The 15116-nt window shown below is 49.3% G+C and overlaps 2 protein-coding genes across 2 annotated transcripts in view; both read left to right on the top strand.

Annotated features, from left to right (window-relative positions):
• Nucleotides 1–4255, top strand: part of LOC129700064 (calmin-like) — a 63938-nt gene extending 59683 nt beyond the window's left edge. Inside the window, exon 14 of the mRNA XM_055640242.1 lies at nucleotides 3440–4255. Within this exon, the coding sequence (XP_055496217.1) occupies nucleotides 3440–3662 (223 nt within the window). The 3' untranslated portion in view covers nucleotides 3663–4255. The remainder of the gene's footprint in view (nucleotides 1–3439) is intronic.
• A 10606-nt stretch (nucleotides 4256–14861) lies between these two features.
• Nucleotides 14862–15116, top strand: part of dicer1 (dicer 1, ribonuclease type III) — a 114298-nt gene continuing 114043 nt past the window's right edge. The window contains exon 1 of the mRNA XM_055640240.1: nucleotides 14862–15044. The gene's annotated coding sequence lies outside the window, so the exon portion shown is untranslated. The remainder of the gene's footprint in view (nucleotides 15045–15116) is intronic.

Raw genomic sequence — 15116 nt, 5'->3', positions numbered from 1 at the left:
TGGCCTCCACCATCTTCTGTGGCAAAGAATTCCACAGATTCACCACCCTCTGACTAAAGAAATTTCTCCTCATCTCCTTCCCAAAAGAACGTCCTTTAATTTTGAGACTCTGACCTCTAGTCCTGGACTCTCCCACCAGTGGAAACATTCTGTATTCTTTCACTATTCTGCGTGTTTCAATGAGGTCCCCCCCCCTCATTCTTCTAAACTCCAGCGAGTACAGGCCCAGTGCCGACAAACGCTCATCATATGTTAACCTACTCATTCATGGGATCATTCTTGTAAACCTCCTCTGGACCCGCTCCAGAGCCAGCACATCCTTCCTCAGATATGGTGCCCAAATTTGCTCGCTATACTACAGATGCAGCCTGACCAGCGCCTTATAGAGCCTCAGCATTACATCCCTGTTTTTGTATACAAGTCCTCTTGAAATAAATGCTAGCATTGAGTTTGCTTTCTTTACTACCGATTCGACTTGCAGATTAACTTTTTGGGAATCCTGCACCAGCACTCCCAGGTCCCTTTGCACCTCCGATTTCTGGATTCTCTCCCCATTTAGAAAATAGTCTATGCCTTTATTCCTGCTACCAAAATGCATGACTCCACACTTTGCTACACTATATTCCATCTGCCACTTCTCTGCCCACTCTCCCAACCTGTCCAAGTCCTTCTGCAGAGTCCCTGCTTTCTCTACACTACCTGCCCCTCCACCTATTTTCGTATCATCCACAAACTTGGCCACAAAGCCTTCAATCCCCTCGTCCAAATCATTAATATACAACGTGAAGAGTAGCGGCCCCAGCACCGAGCCCTGCGGAACTCCGCTAGTCACTGGCAGCCAAACAGTAAAAGCCCCCTTTATTGCCACTCTTTGTCTTCTGCCATCCAGCCAACCTGCGATCCACGCTAGTATCTGCCCTTTGATACCGTGGGCTCTCATCTTCCTTAGCAGCCTCACGTGTGGCACCTTATCAAAGGCTTTCTGAAAATCTAAGTAAACAACGTCTACTGACTCTCCTTTGTCTGTCCTACTATTTACTTCTAAGAATTCCAGCAAATTTGTCAAGCAAGACCTCCCCTTCACAAAGCCGTGCTGACTGTGGCCTATTTTATTGTGAACTTCTAAGTACTACGTAACCTGGTCCCTTATAATGGAGTCTAAAATTCCCTGCCACAGAGGGCAGTGGAGGTCAAGTCACTGGATGGATTTAAGAGAGAGTTAAATAGAGCTCTAGGGATTAGTGGAATCAAGGGATATGGGGAGAAGGCAGGCACGGGTTATTGATTGGGGATGATCAGCCATGATCACAATGAATGGCAGTGCTGGCTCGAATGGCCGAAGGGCCGAATGGCCTCCTCCTGCACCTATTTATCTATGTTTCTATGTTTCTATTCCCAGGAAAATTCCTGACATGGCTGTTCTAACGTCATCCCTGCTAGGGTCCATTTCTGGTCAACTTTGGCCAGCTCCTCCCTCTGTAGCCCAGCTGCAATACCGACACATCCAATTTCACCTTCTCCCCCTCAAATTTCAGTTTAAAACTTATCATGAGATCTTCGGTTCCTTCCCACATTCCAAAGACGTACAGGTTTGTAGGCTAATTGGCTTGGTATAATTGTAAATTGTCCCTAGTGTGTGTAGGGCGGGGTTAACGTGCAGGGATTGCTGGTCGGCACGGACTCGGTGGGCCGAAGGGCCTGTTTCCGCGCTGTCACTGCTTTGTATCTGGGTAAATCAGGCAGGGACAAAGTCTGGTCTTCCCACCCACACTACAGGCCATGTCGACAAACACATTCCATGGCAAACGTTCAAATATGAAGCTGTAATCTCACATCGTGTACCTACATGTTTCACGTAGAAAGTAAGAGCTGCAGTTGCAGGTTTAGACTAAAGATTTAGCTCTTCGGGCTAAGGGAATCAAGGGATATGGGGGAGAAAGCAGGAACGGGGTACTGATTGTGGATGATCAGCCATGATCATATCGAATTGCAGTGCTGGCTCGAAGGGCCGAATGGCCTACTCCAGCACCTATTGTCTATGTTTCTAAGATAGACACAGAGTGCTGGAGGAACTCAACGGGTCAGGCAGCATTTCTGGAGAACATGGATAGGTGATGTTCCAGTCAGGGCCCTTCTTCAGACTGTTAGTAGGGGAGAGGTGTTAGTAGACTGTTAGTAGGGGACAGGTGGGGGAGGGGGGGGTGAAGAGCTGGAGGCAAGAAAAGACCATGGTCAATCAAGGCCAGCCACAAATGACCTCAGACAGGGCGGTGCCTGGTAGGTCCATTGTTGGCTCGGGAAGGTGTGATCTCATTAGAGAAACAATGTGGAGAACATTGGACCTGGCTGAATGCCTAGGCTGGAGGTGGGGGACAAGGGGGAGGGGAGTGTTAGAACCACTGACTTGTAAGATACCCAAATGACGTTCACACATCTCATAGACAGTAGACAATAGGTGCAGGAGTAGGCCATTTGGCCCTTCGAGCCAGCACCGCCATTCAATGTGATCATGGCTGATCATCCCCAATCAGTACCCCGTTCCTGCCTTCTCCCCATATCCCCTGACTCAGCTATCTTTAAGCCCTACCTAGCTCTCTCTTGAAAGTATCCAGAGAAACCAGCCTCCACCGCCCTCTGAGGCAGAGAATTCCACAGACTTACAACTCTGTGTTAAAAAATGTTTCCTTGTCTCCGTTCTAAATGGCTTACCCCTTATTCTTAAACTGTGGCCCCTGGTTCTGGACTCCCCCAACACCGGGAACATTTTTCTTGCCTCTAGCGTGTCCAAACCCTTAATAATCTTATATGTTTCAATAAGGTCTCCTCTCATCCTTCTAAACTCCAGAGTGTACAAGCCATGCCGCTCCATTCCCTCAGCATATGACAGTTCCGTCATCCCGGGAATTAACCTTGTAAACCTACGCTGCACTACCTCAATAGCAAGAATGACCTTCCTCAAATTAGGGGACCAAAACTGCACACAATACTCCAGGTGTGGTCTCATTAGGGCTCTGTACAACTGCAGGAGGACCTCTTTGCTCCTATATTTGATTCCTCTTGTTATAAAGGCCAACATGCCATTCGCTTTCTTCACTGCCTGCTGTACCTGCATGCTTACTTTCATAGACTGATGTACAAGGACCCCCCCAGATCCTGTTGTACTTCCCCTTTTCCCAATTTGACGCCATTTAGATAGTAATCTGCCTTCCTGTTTTTGCTACCAAAGTGGATAACCTCACATTTATCCGTATTAAACTTAATCTGCCATAGCATCTGCCCACTCCCTCAACCTGTCTAATTCACCCTGCATTCTCATAGCATCCTCCTCACAGTTCACACTGCCACCCAGCTTTGCGTCAACTGCAAATTTGCTAATGTTACTCCAAGTTTCTGTGTCTTATCTTCACTCCTAAGATAAATGTGTTGGTGTCACCTGCAGGTCGACCCTAGAGTCTCGCAGGCCACGTCCGTCGACATTTGGTCGTGGCAGCGAGGCCGGGGACCACCACGGCGAGACAACATCAGGATCTCCTCCTGCGGACCCTCAGCTGCCCTATCTGATCATCTTGCTGTGGATGATTGTCTACTGGATGATCGTTCTTCTGCACCTAGACCTGGAGTCATCGGGGCCACCTCTTCTCCAGCTGACAGGCACCAAATAGTCGCAGTCACCCTCCCGTTTACAGCTGCCGTTCTGATGACTAGTTTATGCAATGCTGGATTTTTAATCTCGATTGTACATTTTTAAACATTATTATAAAGAATATTCTATATTGACTGGTGACATCCCAATGACTTTAGAAAAACCTTTAATAGCCAATTTTTACAATTATGTCCACAGGATGGAAATACAGAATCCACTTTTTCTTCCGCAAAATCTTCAAAGGTACTTTATTGTCGCTTGTATCCAGATGCAGTGAAATTCCTATTTTGTATACAGTTCTGTAAAATTTTGACTATACATAGACACAGTTCTAATTAAATGCAAGAGAGTAGGAAGAGTAGATGACACTGAGGCAGTACAAAAGAGTCGCCACCTTTCTGGCGCCATCTTGCGTCCTTCAAATTCAAAGTTGTTAGAAATGTGGAGTCTTACCTTGGTCTTAAAGGCCGGTTGCCCTGGCGACGGCACTGGGCCGGAGTTGCAGGCGTCGGCCTGTCCAGGCCATGTTGTCGATGTCCTCCACCGCTCCGTGCTGCTGCAGGTCGCGTCTGATCCGCGCGCTCGGCCTTCTTGGAGTGCCCCCCCCCCCCGGTCTAATAAAGCCCCCAGGCTGCTGCAAGGCCTCCAGCGCACCCCTGTCTAATAAAGCCCCAGGATGCTGTAGGGCCTCCAGTGGCCCCCGGTCTAATAAAGCCCCAGGTTGCAGCAGGGCCTCCAGCCGCCCTCTCCACCGATACCTCGACCCGCGAACACACCGTGCCCTCGCCTCCCGCAGCCGACCTCTGAACCCCCAGACCGCCACCTGGGGCGCTGGAGGGGAGACCCGCTCACCGGCACCGATCCTGCCCCCCCCGCCCGTCTGTCCACCACAATCTGACAGGCATAGTCTGTAAGAGAGGTTACATCAAGTTTGGTCACTGATAAAGTGTAGAAAGGATCCGCAGATGTCGGTTTATACTGAGGATAGACACAAAGTGCTGTAGCAACTTGAGCAAATCAGGCAGCATCTGTGGAGAAAAGCAATGGGCGATGTTTCGGTTCGGGACCCTTCTTCACCCGTCGGGACCCATCTTTTTTCTCCAGAGATGCTGCCTGACCCACTTTGTGCCTATCTTTGGACACTGGTGAGTTCATAAGTGATAGGAGCAGAATTCGAACCATCAAGTCTACTCCGCCATTCAATCGTGGCTGATCTATCTCCCTCCTAACCCCATTCTCCTGCCTTCTCCCCATAACCCCTGACGTGCATGCATGTATACACATTCCAAAGAAATAGGTTTGCGTGTTGCAAACAGTCCAAACATGTATGTTGTCATGTGTACACTGGAGTATGATTCTGAAGTGAAGCTTCATGTGAGTGGTGTGAGTGAAAGAGTTTTTGTAATATAAGAAGCAATCTTTTTAAAGTTATTTTGCTCTTCTGCCTGGGTATAAATTTAGTCTCGACCCGAGACGTCACCCATTCCTTCTCTCCAGAGATGCTGCCTGTCCCGCTGAATTACTCCAGCTTTTTGTGTCTTTATCTCCTGAATGTAGAAGCTTTGCTGCATGAAGGGGTGTGTTAATGCCAAAACTGGAATGCATCAAATCTCAAAACATGTTTGGCTGGAGTAATGGAACGAAGGTTGACGATTCTGGGCACAGGAGGCGGGAATATTATCCCTATGATTCCACACAGAGGAGGTTGCCGGAAGAGCAGGGAGATGCAAGCCAACTTCCAGCCCAGTCTGAAGAAAGGTCCCGACCCGAAACGTCACCCATCATTTTTCTCCAGAGTTGCTGCCTGACCCACTGAGTTACTCCAGCACTTTGTGCCCTTTTTTTGTAAACCAGGATCTGCGGTTCATAAGTGAAAGGAGCTGGATGATGGCCATTCGGCCCATCATGTCTACCCCACCATTCAATCATGGGTGATCTATCTCTCCTTCCTAACCCCATTCTCCTGCCTTCTCCCCTTAACCCCTGACACCTGTAGTAATCAAGTATCTATCTACCTCTGCCTTAAGAATATCCATTGACTTGGCCTCCACAGCTGTCTGTGACAAAGAATGCCACAGATGCACCACCCTTCAATAGACAATGGGTGCAGGAGTAGACCATTCGGCTCTTCAAGCCAGCACCGCTATTCAATGTGATCATGGCTGATCTTCCCCAATCAGTACCCTGTTCCTGCCTTCTTCCCATATCCCCCTGACTCCTTTGTTCTACATTTTTTGCTCCACTACAAAAACTCCTCAAGGTTTGCCTACCTTGAAGAAGTTATCCCCCCTCCAATAGGAGACCTTCTCCCTGTCAGTTTAGTTTACTGTTCACGTGTACATCTTGTCAAACAAGCCATCCACAGTGTACAGATACGGGGTAAAGGGAATAACGTTCAGTGTAAGATAAAGTCAAGTAAAGTCCGAATAAAGATAGGAGCCCAAAGGTCCCCAAAGATTTAGACGGTAGGTGTAGAAAAGAACTGCAGATATTGGCTTACACTGAAGATAGACACAAAATGCTGGAGTAACTCACCGGGACAGGCAGCATCTCTAAAGGCAGCAGAAGGAATGGGTGACGTTTCGGGTCGAGACCCGTCTTCAGGTAGGTCGGGACCGCTCTCTAGTTGGTGATAGGATGGTTCAGTTGCCTGATAACAGCTGGGAAGAAACTGTCCCAGAATCTGGAGGTGTGCGTTTTCACACTTCTACACCTCTTGATTGAAGGGAGAGGGGAGAGAGTGACCAGGGTGAGACTGGTCATTGCTCCCCCTTTGTGATTCCTGCGGCCTTCCTGCGTTGTGAATTTCTGGCCTTTATCCACTAACTACCAATCAAAACCTCCCTCACCTTTATCAACCTTCCATGCCTTGTCTTGTCCCTCCTCTATTCCAGCAAACCCCCCCCCCCCCCCCCCCATACAATCACGGAAGAAGGCTCCCAACTTGATTTGTCACCCATGCATGTCCTCTTGAGATGCTGCCTGACCTGACCCCCCCCCCCCCCCCTTTTTATGTCCCAGCATTTTGTGTCCTTCATTCTGAAGAAGGGTCCCAACTCCAAACATATATCCATGTCCTCCACAGATGCTGCCTGACCTGCTGTGTTACTCCGGCACTTTTTGTCTTTTTTTTGTAAACAGACATCTGCAGTTCCCTGTGTATCTCATGCGCGTGAATGTTTCGAAGCCTGCGTAATCCTATGATTCAGGACTCTTGAGTTGGTCAGATGACTGGTCAGTAAAATATGAAGAGATGATTATATTGTACCATATCCCTCTGTAAAAAAAGGCCTTATGGTGCCTTGAAATAAGGTAAGACCCTTAACTAAACATGGCGCAGTTGGCACCATAAGTGTGGCCTAAAGTTTAGGCTTCCGTAGGGAGTATACTTCCTTACCCCAGAAATATATATATAGAGAGACTTAAAACAGTCTTAGTTCTTGATAGTTATCTTTGCAGATTTTTAACCTATTTTATTAAAGGATGCACCCATGTATATGTTGGAATAGAATTATACAATGTCTTAAAATCAAATTAATTTCACACAAAAATAATGATAATAGTTCCACAAGATGGTGTACATTTTCAGTCCAATTTTGGAATATTCTGTAAAAAAAAGACTATGTGGGAAAGAATTTCTTCAAGCCGTTAAATAAAAATCTTTAAACTTTTATTTTGAGTGCACGTTCTTGAACGACATTTTCACCAATCAAAAAGTTTCGAAATACAGCGTAGAAACAGGCCCTTCGGTCCACCGAGTCCATGCCGACCATTGATCACCCGTTCACACTAGTTCCATGTTTTCCCACTTTCTCATCTACTCCCTCCAGAACCAGGGGCAATTTACTGAGGGGGCAATTATCCGACAACCATGCATAAAGTCTTTGCGATGCATGTGGGAGCTGTGTTTCTGTTTTGAAAGAAATTACCGGAAATTCGGGAAATTCTGGTTGTCTTCGAGTAATTTTAGGGAAATTAAATAACTTGGGGAAATTTCCGCATCCAGCCCGAGAAGGGGTCCAAATCGGCCCGCGGGATGATTTGGGGGGGAAAAAAGTAGATTAACAGCCACCCGTGCCTGCGCAGTTGCGGGAGGCCCGTCGGCCGAGTCAAAATTGAAAATGGCGCCGGTTACGCGGTAGGGACGCAAAATGACGCCGTCTCCCCGCGCGTGCGCAGTGGTCCCGGTATCCACCCGTGCGCAGTTGGGGGTGGCAGTCACACATGCGCAGTTGTGGAATTTCAGGAAATTCCATCAAAATTCAGGAAATTTGGGATACTATTTTAAGGAAGATTATTTTTGAGTTGTGGAAGCGCTGTGTGGGAGGAAACCGGAGCACCCAGAGGAGACCCACGTGGTCACTGGGGGAATGTGCAAAACTTCACACACAGACAGCACCTGAGGTCAGGATCGAACCTGGGTCTCTGGCTCTGCGAGGCAGCAACTCCACCGCTGCACCACCGAGGTGCCCTATTAGGATGCATTTTCTCAGTATTTGGCATAATATCGGTGTGTCTAACCATTATTTGATCAGGCTGGATTTCCCTGTTTCACTGTTATGGTATTGCTCTTGGTACAGGGACATGGATATCATACCACAAACACGATGTTATGGCCTATGTATCCTTATAAGTGTGTGGAAAGGAGTGATCAGGGAAGACAATAGACAATAGGCGCAGGAGTATGCCATTCGGCCCTTCGAGCCAGCACCGCCATTCAATGTGATCATGGCTGATCATCCCCAATCAGTACCCCATTCCTGCCTTCTCCCCATATCCCCTGACTCAGCTATCTTTAAGCCCTATCTAGCTCTTTCTTGAAAGTATCCAGAGAACCGGCCTCTGAGGCAGAGAATTCCACAGACTCGCCACTCTCTGTGTGAAAAAGTGTTTCCTCGTCTCCGTTCTGAATGGCTTACCCCTTATTCTTAAACAATGGCCCCTGGTTCTGGACTCCCACAACATCGGGAACATGTTTCCTGCCTCTAGCGTGTCCAAACCCTGAATAATTTTATATGTTTCAATAAGATCCCCCTCCTCCTTCTAAACTCCAGAGTGTACAAGCCCAGCCGCTCCATTCTCTCAGCGTATGACAAAGATAGATGATAGTGATAAAGACATGAGATTGTACATCTCAGGAGTTAATGCCACATGTACCTAGATACAGTAAAATGCTTTGTTTGTGCATACAATCCAGTAAATAAAAATGTGCCCCTTACAATCCAGCAGAACCATACATGAATAAGGGTGCAATGATTGTAGTGTTAAAAAAAACTAGTTGATTTCATCTGAGGCAATTCGCAAAGAGTCGCCACTCTTCCAGCAACATCTTGTACCAAATCAACATCAAGGACTCGCAGTCTCGGGTGAGGCCGAGTCGGGAGCTCCAACGTCGCGGTAGGTTCACATGTCTTGAGGCTAGGTTCGATCGCCCGGCACGGGGGAGCTGACATCCCCCTCTGATACAGGAGCAGATCGCCTCGACACGGAGGGCCCGAACGCCGCCAGCTACGGGAGTTAAGATCGTTCCGTCAACGGGGGCTCGAGGCCCACGACCGAGGAAGAAATAAGGGAAGGACTTGAACTTTATTTCGCCTTCCATCACAGTGAGGAATGTGTAGGAGTCACTGTGGTGGATGTTCATGTTAAAATGTGTTTTTGAGTGATCTGTTACTTTTAATTGTATGACTGACCTGGCCAATGAAATTCCTCGTATGTTGCAAAACATACTTGGCGAATAAAATGTGATTCTGATTCTGATTCTGATTAACATTTCTCCTTTTTTTTAATCTATTTTTCTCTTTTGTCTCTTTATCTCCCTCTCTTTTCAGGACATCCTTGTGATTGAGGCAGTGCAGCGTAGGTTCACAAGATTGATCCCTGGGATGGCGGGACTGTCACATGAGGAAAGATTGAAAAGACTATGCTTGTATTCACTGGAGTTTAGAAGGATGAAGGGGTTTCTTATAGAAACATATAAAATTATAAATGGACTGGACAAGCTAGCTGCAGGAAAAATGTTCCCAATGTTGGGTGAGTCCAGAACCAGGGGCCACAGTCTTAGATTAAAGGGGTAGGCCATTTAAGACTGAGGTGAGAAAAAACTTTTTCACCCAGAGAGTTGTGAATTTATGGAATTCCCTGCGACAGAGGGAAGTGGAGGCCAAGTCATTGGATGGATTTAAGAGAGAGTTAGATAGAGCTCTAGTGGCTAGTGGAGTCAAGGGATATGGGGAGAAGGCAGGCACGGGTTATTGATTGGGGACGATCAGCCATGATCACAATGAATGGCATGCTGGCTCGACGGGCCGAATGGCCTCCTCCTGCACCTATTTTCTCTGTTTCTATGTTTCTATTCCCAGGAAAATTCCTGCCATTGCTGTAGAAGACCGTGCACCATTTAGTACACAGAGAGTTGTAAGGAAGGTTATGGTATGAGTGCAGGCAGGTGGGACTAAGGGGAAAAAAAGTTGTTTGGCACGGACTTGTAGGGCCGAGATGGCCTGTTTCCGTGCTGTAATTGTTATATGGTTATATGGTTATAAGTCTGTGGAACTCTTCGCCTGAGAGGGCAGTGGAGGCCGGTTCTCTGGATACTTTCAAGAGAGAACTAGATAGGGCTCTTAAAGATAGAGGAGTCAGGGAATATGGGGAGAAGGCAGGAATGGGTTACTGATTGTGGACGATCAGCCATGATCACAATGAATGGCGATGCTGGCTCGAAGGGCCGAATGGCCTCTTCCTGCACCTATTGTCTATGTTGCTATGTTTCTTTGTTTCTTTTTCTCTCTTTTTCTCTATTTTCTTGCATTTTTCTCTCTTTATCTCTTTTCTCTTTCCTTTTCTATTTTTCTCTCCTTTTATCTATTTCTCTTTATTATCTTTTTCTCTCCTTTTCTTTCTCCTTTATCTCTCGTCTCCCTTTTTTTTCTCCTTTTCCCTCTTTTCCTTTTTTCTCTTTTTGTCTTATTTCTCTTTTTTATTTCTCTTTATTCTCTCTTTTTCCTTTTTTTCCCACTGATTAAAGATAGTTCAACCTAGGGTTGCCAACTGTCCCGTATTAGCCGGGCCATCCCGTATATTTTGGGCTAAATTGGTTTGTCCCGTACTGGACCGCCCTTATCCCGTATTTGATTGCTACTACTTGTGACAAGGAGACTTTCGGGTCGGAGCGCTGCATCCGGCGGCATCTCACCTGTCCCGCCGTAGTGCAGCCCATGGAGTGCAGCAGCAGCGCCTCACTCGCGGCCCCGTCGGTCGGCAGCCCGGCCAGCTGTCCGACCTTCGGTCCTTCGTCTACCGCCGACACCACCACCCCCTCCTTCTCATGGCCGATCATCGGTTTCAAGAGTTGGATGGGGCGCCGGACTTTGTGCACGACGCCGTGCGGCCCGGGCCAAAACTCCTCAGCTGGCCCGCCGGCAAGGCTTTATGTGCAGTCCAGCACCCGGGCCAACTCATCATCCACCCAGCCACGGCCAAGTCGGGAATTTGTCGCGAATTGCCGTCAGGAATTTGTCCCGTATTTTGACCTTTTGCCCCTTATTTGGGAGTGAGAAAGTTGGCAACCCTAGTTCAAAGGTCCCCAATGAGGTACAGATAAATGCTTCACGGCAAGAGTGTGGAGGCGAAATAGCCTGTACAAAGAGAAGGGCTGGGACATGAGCTGGGAATAATAGGTGGGTCCAGGTGAGGTGGGATAGTGACTGAGATGCTGTGGGGTGATAGGTGGAGGTAGGAGATCAGGACTGCACTCCAGCTGATGAGAGAACCGTTTAGTTGCCTGATAACAGCTGGGGAAAAATAAACATCCTGAATCTGCAAGCTCTTAAAAAAGATGGAGTCTTATCTTGGCCTTGAAGGCCCATATATTCGGCACTACCTGCTGTACTTGTACATGGTGACATTGTACTCGTGTAGACAAAAATGCTGGAGGAACTCAGCAGGTGAGGCAGCGGGTGTCGGGTAGACTGATGGGACAGAAGGCTGATAAATCCACTGGGCCTGATGGTCTGCATCCCAGGGTACTTAAGGAATTGGCTCTACAAACCATGGAAACATTGGTGATCATTTTCCAATGTTCTATAGATTCAGGATCAGTTCCAGTGGTTTGGAGGGTAGCTAATGTTTAAATGTGAGGTTATCCACTTTGGTAGGTAAAAAACAGGAAGGGAGATTATTGTTTAGATGGAGTCAAGTTGGGAAAAGGGGAAGTACAACGGGATCTGGGGGTCCTTTTTCATCAGTCAATGAAAGTAAGCATGCAGGTAGAGCAGGCAGTGAAGAAAGCGAATGGCATGTTGGCCTTTATAACAAGAGGAGTTGAGTATAGGAGGAAAGAGATCCTTCTGCAGTTGTACAGGGCCCTAGTGAGACCACACCTGGAGTATTGTGTGCAGTTTTGATCTCCGAGTTTGAGGAAGGACATTTTTGCTATTGAGGGAGTGCAGCGTAGGTTCACCAGGTTAATTCCCGAGACAGCGGGACTGTCATATGCTGAAAGAATGGAGCGGCTGGGCTTGTATACTGTGGAATTTAGAACTTATTTCCACATACCTCGCCTCCATCCTATCCCCCCTGGTTAAATCCCTCCCTACCTATGTTCAAGACACCTCAGACACTCTCCGTCGTCTCCGGGCATTCCGTTCTCTAGGCCCCCATCCGCTCATCTTCACCAAGGACGTCCAGTCACTCTACACCTCCATCCCCCACCAGGAGGGTCTCAAAGCCCTCCGGTTCTACCTTGACCGGAGAACCAACCAATCCCCATCTACAGATACTCTCCTCCGCCTAGCGGAGCTGGTCCTTACCCTTAATAACTTTTCGTTTGACTCCTCCCATTTCCTCCAAATACAAGGCGTAGCTATGGGCACGCGTATGGGCCCCAGCTATGCCTGCCTCTTTGTAGGGTACATCAAACAATCCTTGTTCGAGACGTACCAGGGCCCCATCCTCGACCTCTACCTCCGCTACATCGACGAATGATTTGCATTACCTCCTGCCCCCACACACAACTCACTGACTTCATCCACTTCACCACTAACTTGCATCCGGCACTCAAATACTCCTGGACCATTTCCGACACTTCCCTACCATTTCTTGACCTCACTATCTCCATCGCAGGTGATAGACTTCTGACCGACATCCACTATAAACCCACTGACTCCCATGGCTATCTAGACCACACTTCTTCCCACCCTGCTTCCTGTAAGGACTCCATCCCCTACTCCCAATTCCTCCGTCTGCGCCGCATTTGCTCCCAGGATGAAGTGTTCCACACCAGGGCATTGGAAATGTCCTCATTCTTCAGGGAACGGGGGTTCCCCTCCCCTACTACAGATGAGGCTCTCACCAGGGTCTCTTCAATACCCCGCAACACTGGTCTCTCTCATCTACCCCACTAGCCGTCACGTACAACAAATTGTCCTCTTGTCATTTTCGCCACCTCCAACGTGACCCCACCACTCGCCACATCTTCCCATCTCCCCCCCCTGTCTGCTTTCCACAAAGACCGCTCCCTCCGTAACTACCTGGCCAATTCTTCCCTTCCCTCCCGCACCACCCCCTCCCTGGGCACTTTATCTTGCAACCGCTAGAGATGCTACACTTGTCGCTTTACCTCCCCCCTCGACTCCATTCAAGGACCCAAGCAGTTGTTCCAGGTGCGACAGATGTTCACATGCACCTCCTCCAATCTCATCTATTGCATCCGCTGCTCTAGATGTCAGCTGATCTACATCGGTGAGACCAAGCGTAGGCTTGGCGATTGTTTTGCCGAACACCTCCGTTCGGTCCGCATTAACCAACCTGATCTCCCCGTGGCTCAGCACTTCAACTCCCCCCTCCCATTCCAAATCCGACCTTTCTGTCCTGAGCCTCCTCCATGGCCAGAGTGAGCACCACCGGAAATTGGAGCAGCAGCACCTCATTGGGCAGTTTGCATCCTAGCGGCATGAACATTGACCTCCAATTTCCGGTAGCCTTGCTGTCTCCTCCCCTTCTCAGCTCTCCGTCAACCCTCTGGCTCCTCCTCTTCCTTTCTCCTTTCTTCTCCCTGCCCCCCCCCCCCCCCCCACCCCCCACCCTACATCAGTCTGAAGAAGGGTTTTCGGCCTGAAACGTTGCCTATTTCCTTCGCTCCATAGATGCTGCCTCATCCGCTGAGTTTCTCCCGCACTTTTGTCCACCTAAGATTATTAAGGGTTACACAAAAAGCTGGAGAAACTCAGCGGGTGCAGCAGCATCTATAGAGCGAAGGAAATAGGCAACGTTTCGGGCCGAAACCCTTCTTCAGACTGATCGGGGGCGGGGGTGGGCGGGGACAAGAAAGGGAAAAGGAGGAGGAGCCCGAAGGCTGGGGGATGGGGGATGGGATAAGATTATTAAGGGTTTGGACATGCTAGAGGCAGGTAACTCAGCGGGTCAGGCAGCATCTCTGGAGCGAAGGAATCTGTGATGTTTTGGGTCAAGGAATCATGTTCCCGATATTGGGGGAGTCCAGAATCAGGAGCCACAGTTTAAGAATAAGGGGCAAGCCATTTAGAACGGAGATGATGAAACACTTTTTCACACAGCGAGTTGTGAGTCTGTGGAATTCTCTGCCTCAGAGGGTGGTGGAGGCAGGTTCTCTGGATACTTTCAAGAGAGAGCTAGATCGGGCTCTTAAGGATAGCGGAGTCAGGGGATATGGGGAGAGACGGAAGGAACGGGGTACTGATTGGGGATGATCAGCCATAATAGACAATAGACAATAGGTGCAGGAGGGGGCCATTCGGCCCTTCGAGCCAGCACCTCCATTCAATGTGATCATGGCAGATTGCATTGAATGGCGGTGCTGGCTCAAAGGGCCGAATGGCCTACTCCTGCACCTACTGTCTATTGAGAGAAGAAGGGGGGGGTAAAAGGTCACCTCCAAGATGGCGGCTGTGAATACGCCCTATCTCCCTTGCAGTGGAGCTGGGTGGGGGGGAGGGGGTGGGAGCCCGAAGCGTGGATGAGACGAGCCGCCTGATTGGGTGGTCGGAGGGTGAGGGCCAATGGGGCGGGGCTGCTTGCAGCGGGAGGGGGAGGTGCTGATGCCGGGGTCGCGCATGCGCGGGCTGACGGCCGTGGTGGTGGGTGGGGGGTGTTGTTGGTGACCATGATGCCGGGGTCGCGCATGCGCGTGTCGGTGGGGGCTGGGCGGGCGGGCGGCGGTTGGAAGCGCGGGAGGAGGCGGAGCGCGAGCGCCTGCGGACGGACGGACGGACCGACGGCGGCGGCACCGACACCAACAACAACAACAACAACAGCAACAGCAGCCGCTGGCGCCACACCCCGGCACCGGGGACAGCCCCCACACTTTCTCCACTCCTCCTTCTCGGCACCAAGGTCGTGCTCCATGCTCCGCTCGAGCCCCGGGGTAAGCGCCTGTGGTCGGCGGGAGGGAGAGAGAAAGGGAGGGAAGGGGGATCGGGGGGAGGGGGGGCGAATG

Source organism: Leucoraja erinacea, chromosome 9 (assembly GCF_028641065.1).
Source record: "Leucoraja erinacea ecotype New England chromosome 9, Leri_hhj_1, whole genome shotgun sequence".
NCBI lineage: Eukaryota > Metazoa > Chordata > Chondrichthyes > Rajiformes > Rajidae > Leucoraja > Leucoraja erinaceus.
The sequence above is the reverse complement of the archived record's forward strand: the minus strand, read 5'-3'. Positions and strand labels throughout refer to the sequence as shown.